General features: G+C 31.8%; 1 protein-coding gene across 1 annotated transcript in view; it reads right to left on the bottom strand.

The window, feature by feature from the left end:
* The window catches only part of LOC139525452 (neuropilin and tolloid-like protein 2), a 42,462-nt gene extending 33,053 nt beyond the window's left edge, over positions 1 to 9,409 (bottom strand). The window contains exons 1-2 of the mRNA XM_071320796.1: positions 9,082 to 9,409; positions 498 to 548 (exon numbers count right to left, since the gene is read on the bottom strand). Of these exons, the coding sequence (XP_071176897.1) occupies positions 498 to 548; positions 9,082 to 9,100 (70 nt within the window). The 5' untranslated portion in view covers positions 9,101 to 9,409. The remainder of the gene's footprint in view (positions 1 to 497; positions 549 to 9,081) is intronic.
* Positions 9,410 to 13,258: the final 3,849 nt, after the last annotated feature.

The raw sequence follows: 13,258 nt of genomic DNA, 5'->3' as shown, positions 1-13,258 counted from the left end.
GTAAATGATGTCTTAAGATCTGAATGCTTCAAAACTGGGCAGGGTGGCGTGCTGATGTAAGCGGTCTATTAAAACTCTCAGAATAGCATTGTTCGACTTTGGAGTAATTCTTTACAGTACATGGTGTTACTCTCCGTCACAAATAGGTTTACTCACATCACATGACGATGAATGATAAAAGGTTCTGAATTTTAATAAATCAAACCGATAAAACTAGCTGATGGTAATACATAGCTGACGTCCAGTGGCAAATTTAACATGCATATTACAGACGTTAATAGTCAATAATTTTTATGTTAATATAATGTGAAGGAAGTCGGATTATGTTTTCGAGCTATCATATATGGCCCTATACTTTAACATTAAGTTGATCCTGTTTTTCCTTTTTTTCCCTAATGCCATGTGCTTTCACGAGTATCAACTAATATAGTTGGTGATATCGTCTGGAGCATAAATCAGCGCTTTATTGTAATTTGTGTATGCAAATGTTTACTCACCACTTCTTTGGGCTGTGAATCCTTTACAGCACAATAATAAAAACACGAAATCTGAAATTGATAAACAGAACTATAAAAATATGAATAACTTTTTACTGTTTGTCCTATAGAATAATTAAAATCAAAAGAGTAAGATTCAAGTTTGAAATCCAAAGGGGCTGATTTTTATTGGTGAAAGATTTGACAGAGAGTAATGTCAGATTTATATTGTTTGTGTATTAGAACACATATCAAGTGTTCAAATAAAGTAAGATAGTTGTTTACATTTTTTTCCTTTTATTGTGTCATTGACAATCGTATCTTTATTTCCTTCTTTTAATAAGATAACCAACTTTACTTATGTTATTACTGTAGCTTAGAAAACTGTGATAGATAAATTTATAGAAAATGCAAAGTCCATGTTCTGCAATGTTACCCACCTCTCTTGTTCCAATTGATCTATTTGATTTACCCGCCAGTGTAATCTGGTAAAGGGATACGCTCTTGTGTTCTGATCAACTTTTGAAATACTTAGAGACACACGTGGTCTTTGAATTGTAACAACTGTAAACCGATATATATAATTCGATCATGTTAACAGATACCAAAGCTTTGACAACGACTGAGATTTTGCATTTACTAGTCTGAAAATCAAATTTAATGTATAAAATTGTTAAATAATATTGTTAAACATCAAATCTTAGAAACTGCAAACACAGATTCATGTAGGGTTGATATAGCTTATCTTTCAAAAAGATGTACATGTATTCTTTTTTGACAAAGACATATATTTAAAACTCATAAATTTGTGTTGCAGAAAATACGTGAATCCAAAAATTTTAAGAAAATTTCAAGGTGTGGTTGACAAGAAAGATCAGGAAAGGGCATAATATCAAAACATTGGGTGACATTAAGGCTTTTTATTGGATTAATGTTTTTTTTCGTAACATGAAAGGTTGGAGGTTGTACTTGGTTTGTATGTAATACTGTTATCGGCGATATTCGTACCATGTGTTGCGTTATAATCAGCTAGATCAAGGGTCACTCTGTTCACAATACATATGGTTTTCATCTTTTCATCTATCAGGGAATAATTTGCAATTCTAAACGAAAGATATGATTGTATAATTCCTGTATCTTGAAAATATGATACCAAGAAGTCACTCACTGATGATTTATAGGGTGGTCAGGGTAAATGTTATCAGTGTTATGACAAAATCTGCCACTTTACATAATAAGTTCCTAGATTGGAAATTTGATTTTGATCACGGGGTTCTTTATCATTCTACAAAGTATTCGATCAATAAAATACACATAAAAAACATATTTTGCAGGATTCCTATTAGAAAAAAACACCAGAAAGTCACATAAGTGCGTGAAGAAGATAGTATTAATTGCGAACTGAAGTCTTGATTAAGGTTTGATATTTGCAGGATAGGAGGGAAAGAGGACACAATCCGCATACAAAAAAAAAATCAATTCTTTGTAAATTTCAAAAAGCGATACAAATAATTCTCAAAACATACGTAACAAGGATATACAATCATTTAATGTATTACTCTATCTTCATTTGAATGCCTACAGAACCTTAACATTGGAAGAAGAAATCTGCTGATTCAATTCAGTTTGACGAGAGTCATTAATTTGAGATTGTTTGAAAAGCGTGGAAGCTTACAGATAAGTTTCTTTTTTCTGTACCAATTTTGTTCCAGCGATATACATTCTGGAACAATTAAGTAGCAGGAGGCATTATTGTAAAGGGCTCATTTATCCGAGGTGTATATTTTTTTTACCTCGCTTTAAAAAAAGGTATACAGCAGCGAATCGTGTGCATCGTTCAAGTAGATGTAATACCGAACCATGTTTCATTCTCCTTTATTCAATTATTTTATTAATAGAATTTTAAGTAGGCAACCAACTGTAGGTGCAGCTCGTATACCTCCCTTATACCTACTCAATCGCAATTAATTTCCACCCTGCAACTATTCAGCAAGATAATGGTGGGGTCATATAGCTCCTAACGTTTATATCCATCTTTAAAGTTTTGAAGTGAGTTTCACAAAAAATCTTTAAGACTGAATGTGACAATTCAATAAGGCTTTTAGTTATTCGGGTTTTGACGTTCCTGGTGAAGGGTAAATAAGTACTTAATTATTTTTATAAACTTCAGAAAAGTTTGAAAGTTAAATAACGATCATACTCATACTTTTTAGGCTCCAATTGAAGAAAGAACAAATGAGAATCATTGTTTTCAATTGGTGCGGTTACTCTGCTTTAACAGAAAAATGACAAAATGTGTGTGTTGGTGCTTTATATTAATACATCACTGCCCGATACTCTTAACAGGTAGCTGAAAAGAAATAACAATAAACTGACAGAAGAACTTAATGTTGATGCTTTTTATTCTTCTGGTGAAGTCTTGGTTATGTTGCCAGCTTTTTTCTCTCTGGTGTGATTAGTACACTAAGATATGCATGTCACTCTTTATAAAATGTATCAATTTTATGAGTCTTGTGCACGTGTAAGCTGATAGAAAATGCCCAAAAGTTATGTAGTACTTTATTGTTTTTAATTTATATCGAAACTTAAACTGCCCTTTTATCGTTTATTTTTACACTTTAGTACATGAATCATTACGATATCTATAATTATCAGAACTAACTATATTTCGAATTTGCAGATTATTGTGTAAATGATCTTTCAGTGTTTTGTACTGACATAACTGAGTTGCATATTAATTTTCGCGGATTAGGCTAAAATAAATGAGCATGCGATGGCATCTTTGACTATTAAAATGTCTGTCGTGTCCAAATGCAAATGATATTAAACATAGCTATCGGTATGATGGGGCGGGTAAAGGATAATGTGTAATACAAGTCGAATAATTGTCAATTAAAAATGATAATTAATGTGTCAACCCTTAATTAACTTTTGTTATCATCGGTTATAAGTAGTGCTATCATTGTTTTCAAACCGTCTTATCACTTGATTTATTGTGTTTTTGAAGTGGGTAATTTTGTTATTTTGATAGAAGATAGCCCACCAATTACCATCATTATCATGCAGTGATAACTTAGAACGATAGACAGGTTGTTTATCTTCAAAGTCAGCGTATTCAATAGGAATTCACATTGGTCATACGTTTATCGTACACTCAGTCCGTTGCTCTTATTTGTGTAAGGTTACACCGAGGAAGAGTCAATTAAGGGTATAGATGATGATACTGCATGTTTGATTTCGTCGATTTCTCTTTGCATTGTGAGTTTTGCTTATTCTCTCTTTGGTATCTACAAACTCTAGTTTAATAATTATATACACTCAGAAGTCGAAAGGTTTAGAAACTTGAATGGGAAATTCAGTTATTTAAGAATAAGAAGATGAGGCATGATTGCCAATGACACAACTCTCCACAAGAGTCCAAATGACATAGAAATATCATACGACCTTTAACAACGAGCAAAAACCATACCGCATATAAGCTATAAAAGACCCTATAAATGACAAATGTAAAAACAATTCAAACGAGAATACTTACAGCCTGATTTATTTACAAAATAATGAACGAACAAATATATGATTTACAGCAACAGACGACGACTACTGAATTACAGGCTCCATTCGTTTTTTAAAATAATCAATGAATAAGATTTCAAATTTCAATATGCTTTTTAAAGATAAATTTGTTTTCAACGCATTCTTGTATGTTTCTCTCTTCGATACATTGTTTTTCTATTCAGCAAACCGGCGGCTATATTGTTAACTTATTTCTTTACACGCGAAAAGATATTTCTATGTTTCTATGTAAAACGAATGAGGAGTACAATTATTTTGTTATTGATTAGAAATTGTTTGGCAATGTTTTTTTTTAGTTTTTAAACTTTCAGAAAACTTGAAGTTGACCGATAATTAAAAGCAATACAAAACAGGCTTCTTCTGTTGTTTTACATGGTTACTCTTCAATTTTGACATTAATTGATGGGGATGTAAGATAAGCATGTTTGTTTCCATTCTTTATGACATTTACATGAACACAATAATTATCTACTATGGCTATCACATTATCATATGATCAATTATTTTGAGCTTCTGTAGTACCTTAAACAATACAGTTAAGAACAAGTCCCTAGTAGTGTTTTTGCTTCATTCTTTTTATTAATCTTAAGTTTTACAAAGTAGTTCTTTGTGGAGTGATTTGTTCTATTGTCTTTTGTCATGCAATTGGACTTTGCAAACATGGGTGTAATCCATGTTATTCAAATAATAATCTTTGATGTATGTTAGTGTAGACATCATGCAAACGATGGTCCTCATTCAGAACGGCAGTAGATAAGAAAATGCAATATGGCCGACACCGCGGAAAATTATTATGCCAAAGAACACCGTGAGGAATATATGATTTGGATTCCATCTTTAAAAGCAGTTCATATAACAAACTTTTTCATTGCATATTAATTTTCTAGCACTTTGTGATGATATAAATGAAGTATATGGCACAAATTTTTTATAACTTATAACAAAACCCTTTGCAAAAAAGAGTTTTTTATGGTAATCTTGGTCTTCATAGTAAAGTCAGTGAGGCCCTGGTTTACCCCGGAATTATTTCTTGATACCATAAACGCTGTAGACAGTGCTAGGAGATCTGTCATTCACTCGGAATAATATCAACGAATGAACGAACAATAAAGGGCAAATAACTCATAATTAGTATTTTCTCATCGAAAAACACACTAATAATACACACATTTAGCATGTTCAGATGATTACAGGGCACATCAATATAGTTGTTAGAAAACTTGGCCGAACCATGGAAGTAGTATATTGATTTAATATACCGAACTAATGTACGAATAGAGCAAACAGTTCTGATAGATTGCTGACAAAAAATAAGTAAAAAAAAGTCACTTCAGAAAATTATATTTTACATGCAAGAGTAAATGCTAGATTTTTACAACTGTTTAGATTGACAATAGTTATCAAAGGCACCAAGATTATAATTTAGTACGCCAGACGCGCGTTTCGTCTACATAAGATTCATCAGTGACGCTGAGTATCGAAATATTTATAAAGCCAAACAAGTACAAAGTTGAAGAGCATTGAGGATCCAAAATTCCAAAAAGTTGTGACAACATACTCCTCAAAAACAGGAGAAAACACAGCAAAATAGCACTATCTCGCCTGAGAGAATAATAGACGACCAATGTCAATTAAAAGGAGGCTGTATAAATACAAGAAACGAAGTCTAAATTACTTGCATTAATAAAGAATAAGAAAAGGTACATAATGTAATACGTATTTTGCAGTAGAAATTAAGTTACTATTAAGTGAGGTGAGCGATTACAGGCGATTTGGAGCCACCAGTAATGTTGTTACGGTAATTACCAGTATAGATTAAAAAACATAAAAAAAAGTCGATAATCAGCAAGCTGACAAAAATGTCAATTTATCTTTTTTACGAAGGAAGATGTTTATTTGTAATCACAGTGGAATGAGTTCACTTATCTTATGTTTGTGTATACTAATATTTGACTCATATCTTGGTTAAGAGAGTTATTGGTTTTGACACTTCTTTGAAGAGAAGGAGAGTTATGCAGATCTTTCTAATATACATGTAATGAACCCACATGTTGACAATTTCAGGGTGGTCAAGTACTAAACGTACGAATCTACATAATGTACACTGGTGTCGTTTAAATGTCAACTTTTAGCTATTTATTGGAAAGAAGAAATACTTCTGCTACCTAAATATGGGCTGTTAGTAACAATAACATGTACATGTATCGGGTTCTAGCATCATTTAGTCATGCTAAATTACTGAAATCTTAACAATTTTAGCATTTGAGTTAATTTTTAGACGGAAACTGTAAAGGTTGAGAATGAACACGGATGCGGCCACTTTCATTTTTGACAAGAACCATCTGAAAATACATATTTGATAGATTTTTCATGGGTACGCATGCATTTTGGCGTCTTTAATGACTAAATCTGTTTAAATCTTTCCCTTAAACTGATTGAATCGACTGAAATAGACGCGTAAGTGTTTAAAATTTTGAATCAGATGAACCTAAAGTTTGAGACCAAACTCGGCCATTAAGTAGTGAAATTTCGAGAAGTTGATTTTCCCCACCTATGATTTTCCATATTAGATTGACAAACCAGATATTCATAACCGACCGTGCGATACCCTCGTATGCATAGTCAAGGTCGTTCATCCCTTAGTAGTGTCAAAGATTTAATGTGTTCGGGTACTAATATCGTATTTGTGTACAGTCATTGCCGAAAGTCAATACCTTAGCACAAACATTAATCAAGAAAGTATAAATTTGCTGTTAATTCTCATGCCCATGTTTATTAATTCCACGCTTAGTAATTTGATTATACGACCATTAATTTTATTTAAAAATGCAATTTGATTTTCATCCCATTACCTAGACCTCCGAGTGCAAACCGATTGCACATCACATCTGAGACATATTCTCAACGAGTGTTTTAACGAAGAGTTAATTGTCTCAAGAATGTTGTCTGTTTTGTGGTGAAATAAAACAAGTTGTGAACGAGAGTGTTGATAGGTTTTTTTCCATAGAAATAAGGTGTACAGTTTTGCAATGAAAAAATGTCAGTGGTACATATTTCTACAAATGTTTTCCAGCGTTAACTGGGGAAAAACGCACAAATTTTTTAATACTAACCGTAAAACGTTAAAATAAAAACTGTTTACGTCACTTAATATTTTTTCAGTGACGAATTATAAATCCTAGACATAAGTGCATAATATAAATAAAGCATATGTTCATTGAGCAAATGACAAAGATCAGTCTGTCTCAATATGAACAGTACATTGTTATGCTGTACTTTCAAAACAATCATCGAAAACCTGCATTTAAAAATCTATACTAGTCAATAACGATACGTAAGTTTGAACTCAAATTTGTCATTAGATATCAAACTTGACAAAATTGGAAAAAAACGTTTAAATTATCCACCGAAAAGTGTTCATTTGTAAACATAGCCAATGGCAAATGTTTATTCTTAATACATTTGATGTTTGAAAGTGAACAAATGCTGTATAAAGATGCGGTACGATTGGCATCATTGGCGATGAGAGTCTCAGACGTCTCTCTACCAGACTGAAATGTGGATTTGGTTGAAAATGATGACAAAAAAAATCACAATTCGAGGGTGAGAATTTAGGATCCGTTTATCTGGAAACTATTTATCCCAGTTATAGTTAAGAATTAACTTTATTGAAAAGCACTTTACGCCCATATGGGCCAATGGCTTAAAACATTATACATAAGATACAGTTTACATATATAAAGCAATGAAAATAAACAATGCAGACACTTAGAACTATTATCCTTGTCTTTCTTTAAATCAATATATAATATAAGAGATTCAAATTATATCAAGGACTCCCTGCCCTCAGTCTTAGTGACTTTTTTTTAAAAAGGAATCTAATTTGCAAGTGTCCTGTTTTGTTTCAGGATTGAGGATATGTTTTAATTTATCTGTTGCCGAATATTGGGGGAACAATCAATAAAATTGCAAATACTAAATTTCGCACTTTTAAATTAATATGTGTAAATCAATGGTTTTGATGAGAAGAACAATACTATCTAAACATAAGACCAACTAGGGCAAATTTATGTTGAAGATAAGATACCCTTTAAATGGAAAATGCGTACATTTGTATTGTTTCTTTTTCAGACTAGCGTATAATATAATGATGAATGGCCACAAAATTGACAGCCGATCACACCTCATCTCCATATATACAAAGAACAGACAGTAATGGTTAAATAGGCAACAGGGTATAATAACACTGTAATCATGTCATATATTTTAAAAAATAATATTGGATCAAGTTAGTTTCAACATTAGGGTACAGGCTTAAACCCCAAATTGAACATTCCGAGTCACTTTCATTCAAGCAACGGACTATGGTGACTGTTTACTTGTTCCACTGATATCGGCCATGTCGGGTGCCATTACATAATCGAACAAAAAAGATATTTGACCGGAGACCAACAAAAACAATTCCATAATGTGAAACTGATATGATCGTAATAATATGTAACACGCCAAATAACTTCTAAATACGATAAACTCCTGAACCTTGCAAATGTTAGATTCTGACAAATCTCTTTCCTAAATGTAAAATGGCAATTAAATTCTATTACCTGACTTGTTAAATTCTCATAATTCTGATTAAATATGTGGTGTGGTAGGTATTAAATTATCTACATGCGAAGGAAGTTGAAATTAACGATCAATAGATTTTTAAAGTTGACCAATGTGAATTGTGAGATCGGATTTTGTAGCCAAGTATAATGGATATATTTGTGCTTAACATGCTTAATAAAGTTATCAAAAAGATAAATGCATAAAAGTCATGCGAAATAAAATTTCCAATATACGAATAAAAAAATTGTGTACTGATTTCTCGTAAGTCTTTGTTCGGTAAGCATATTAACACTTAAACTGACTTGTATGACTGTCATTAAATTTCTATAACTGGAAATTTGATGGAGAGGGCTATAGTTTATAATCACATCAGAAGGAGGGAAGATAATAAATTAAATCAAAAATGAATTATCATTGTACTTACCAGTATAATGTATCTCCATTTATATCAAACTTTGGTGAAACAATTGAAAATAGTATAAATCCAAACTATAATAACTTCAATCAATTAGAAATATTCCGAATGACGCTACCAAATAACTACAAATATATAAGTATATTCCAATTCACAGTTTATATTTCAAAGTATGTGTTTATGTTTGATTTCAATAAATTAAAACAACAAACATTTAATTCAATGAAATTGTATCTCTAAGGTTACGTCAAAGTCCAACTCAAGACAAGAAAAACATATAAGAAAATATCAAAATCTCGTGTAATGCACGTGCATGAAACCGAATCTGCAGCCATACGATTCGTCGCAGCTTTGCAGATTAGCGTATAAAGGATGAAGATTTGCGCATCAACAAGTAATTGATGCCACGCCTCCTTTGATTATAATCTGCAATTACAAAGATATACATAATATTTAATTAGCTAGTGAGTTATCTATAAGGTACTAACTTCTGGTTCCATGGACTGTTAATTAAATAAGAAAATGTTTTATAAATCATAGAAACGTTACTTCAATTCTTAGGAGATCTTAGGAAAGTCATGAAATTGGTAATTTTGAGGAAAATAAAAAATCTTTATCCTAAAATACTGTTGAAATTGATGTTTAGGGTTGTCATTATAAACTGTTCTCTTTCCCTAGTCTTTTCTTTTGAAAAATAAATACTGTTTAAACTGACTTATTCTGAGTATCTGAGTATGACCGTATACAAATACGGTCATACTCAGATACTCAGAATAAGTATTTCAAAGAAAACCATATATCAAAATTAAGAGATATACCAATGAGTAATGTCCCCTAAAGTTCAAATGAAGTTGGTGTAAGCAATAAAAGGCAAGCGTTAAGGCCTTCAACAATGAGAAACACCACACTGTATAGTATAATGGTCGTATGTTTGAAACGAGGAGAATGCAATAATGAAAAATAGTTTGCCTTGCTTCCCGATATAAAAAAAAACAAGCAAACAAAAACGTTTTTCACTACTCAACAACCTGTGCATTTTCTAATAAAAAGGTTACATTCCTAATCGAGTACTGATTGAAACTCTCAGACCTACTGCTGATCAACACAGCAATCATCGTAAAATGTAACTTTATGTTAATCATGATATTTTAGTGATAATAGATGTTTATGTCAAATAAGATGTATATTTTTATAAATTGATATCAGTTCCACGCCCCCTCGCACCAGGCATAATAAGAAACAGAAGTCTTCGGGAAGTTCTGGCTGGAAAACAGTATGATTATATCAATGTAAATCTTTATTGTTGTAAAATAAAATAGTTTGTCATTATTTGACTGCTTCTGACGCCAAATTTGACAATTACATAATTTAGTCGTAATATCATACTTTTGAACCATGCTGATTTGATATTTGGGGTATAGCTTTGCCTGTTCATATGGTAGCAAGTTCTGAAATTTATAATATAAAATTATTTTAAAACAAACCACATTTGAATTTGCGCTAAAATATAAATGTAGTACTAAAGAACTTTTATCAATGTTAAGTCACTTCGCATAATACCTAATGGGTATTGACCAATCATATTTAATAAACCATAATTTGATTACAGTAGAGTAGGTTAACATTGTCCCTTTTGTTTTTGTGTGACCTGAACAAGGGTTTTTGGCTTGTGCAGTCACTTATTGATCAGAAATACAAAAAATCTAAGTTAATTAATGAGTTAGTTTGCTACTTTTAATGCAAACAAATTTGCTGTAATGCAAAAGAAATGTGCAACCTTTGTTTGTAATGAGGGAGATATTAAAATGTTACTTACTTCCAACTATGCTGCTTATCAACGATAGTAATAAGAACATGTAAAAAACACAATTGATTTGTTCTTGGCGAATAAGGTTATGCATATAATCCAATTATGAATTTGACATGGACACAAGGGATTAAAAGCTACAGTGCATATGGTCACGGTGGATCAAAAGGAATAACATTGTCATACTGAGATTCGGCTAACACAAGGAGGTTGTATTAACATGTTAGATAAAATAACCTCCTTGGTTAACATGTGATTGTTTACTCAGCAGGACATCTTTGATAAGACTAATACATGTATATAACCATGGAAGTAATATTTAAATTATTTAAATATTCAATATTACTTCCATGATATAACATACACACTAATCAAAGAATATTATAAGTCTACCATGATTCTATGAAATAGTCCAAAGAGGAGTAATCTTGTAAAGCCATATATATAAAACCAGCTGAGATCACAGCTTCATCATGTAGAAGTGTGATTTCCATAACAATGGCTTATATTATTAATCTTTCAGTAGACTGTTAGTGTTAAGTTTGTTGTCATTGTCGAAATGCGCATCTGGTGCAGAAGAAAATGATAACGTTAAAGTTATTAGTGAAACGATAATAATTTAATACAAATATACAGGAAATACAAAATAACAATTAAAAATTTTTGGATTTCCCGATTTTTTGATTTCGCATTTGCTTTTTAATTTTGTCACTGGTTTGTTTTTGTCCTGTCGTCGCCATCGATTAAATCAATTGTGAATTTCGATTTTGACACTCTTGTTGGTAACTTACTTTCTTCCATTTTTTTTGGCGATTCATAGAACTCTTCCCTTCTGATTGAAGAAATAACAAAGAACATTAGTAAAGGGAATGGTTCAAATGGAAGTTGTGCCTTTTTAAGTAGTTCGGTGTATTTCTCTGCAGTCAGTCTAACCGTTTTTTTTAGATTTTATTCATCTTTGTGTACAGAATATGGTTTTTGGTTCTGTATCTGACTTGCATTAGCGTATTGTTCCTGATCTTATTTCACACTAACCTATATTCTATCAGCCGTGGTTCTACGATGTACTGCACTTATTAAAACAAGACAACATAATACCAATGCAAATTATTGATTTGCGGTCAATAATTAACTCCACATGGCCAAAATATACGGAAAACATACTAAACACGAATGAGTGATATAAGACAATAAATCATCCAGTCAGATAAGTCAAAACCAATTTTCGACAATTAGCTTTCAAACCCTTAAATCCAGTCGTGTGTGTTATCTTTGGCTCTCATTCTATTGTTGGTGAATATTTCGGTTAACATTATCTAACATGTATATTCGACAAGTCGTAATTTTCATTCTAAATCTTATTCCATTCTTGAAACATACAATTCTTGCAAAGGGTCTTTGCATTGGAAATAACTTGACATATTTATTCTAAACCCAGTTGTTGGCATGAGCTACAAATGTATAGGTTATGTTCTTCTCATATATTTTATGATGGTATGATACTAAACCCCTAACAGGAGGGATTTTTGCTTGATTTTCATGTTGAAGACATAATTTTGATAGAGGTCTGAATCTGGGTCCTTTGCTTATTTATGTATCATTGTCATTTTGCTGAGTTTCTGTTACTTATTCTGACATCGTACTCGGACTTCTTTTAAACTGAGATTTACTGTGTGTATACTGTATGTGTTTATTCTACATTGGATGAGGTATGGATAGAGGGAGATCTCTCAAAATATGTTTTACCCTGCTGCGATTTTGAAATTTATTCATAGTAATAATTCGGACATAAATGACATGACAGTGCACCATAAGCCTCTAAAGGATGGTTGATATATAAACATGTTTATTGACTATGCATGTTTAAAATTGTTATATATTGTATTTCATCGTACATGTACTAAGTTGTATTTTTGAATTAAAATAATATCTATTCATCAATCTGGAGCATCATACACGTATTCCCACGAGAATTGTGGTCTTTATTTATTTTGTATATATATATTACGGCAACACCTTGTCATAACAGACGATACGGCAATCATCGGTGAATTCTACATTTATGATATGATCATCTTTGAATGATGCCTCCGTTATTACAGGCTCATTATATGGTAACAGTAGCCGATCAAATGTGCCTTCTGTCCGATACTTACTTGACAGTAATATTAGTGTTTGCTTTATTATAAACAAACCAAGTGGTTATAGGTGTGCAGTTGGTTCCGTAAATTACACCCCCCCCCCCAAAAAAAAATATAATTTAAGATCCCCAAAAAAGGTAACAAATTAACAGACACAATTTCATTAAAAATACCACGGGTTACAAACGTGGATCATCGCTGAAATACATTGTATTCAGCAATATGGTATACTCTTCTA

This window comes from Mytilus edulis, chromosome 5 (assembly GCF_963676685.1).
Source record: "Mytilus edulis chromosome 5, xbMytEdul2.2, whole genome shotgun sequence".
Lineage (NCBI taxonomy): Eukaryota > Metazoa > Mollusca > Bivalvia > Mytilida > Mytilidae > Mytilus > Mytilus edulis.
The sequence above is the reverse complement of the archived record's forward strand: the minus strand, read 5'-3'. Positions and strand labels throughout refer to the sequence as shown.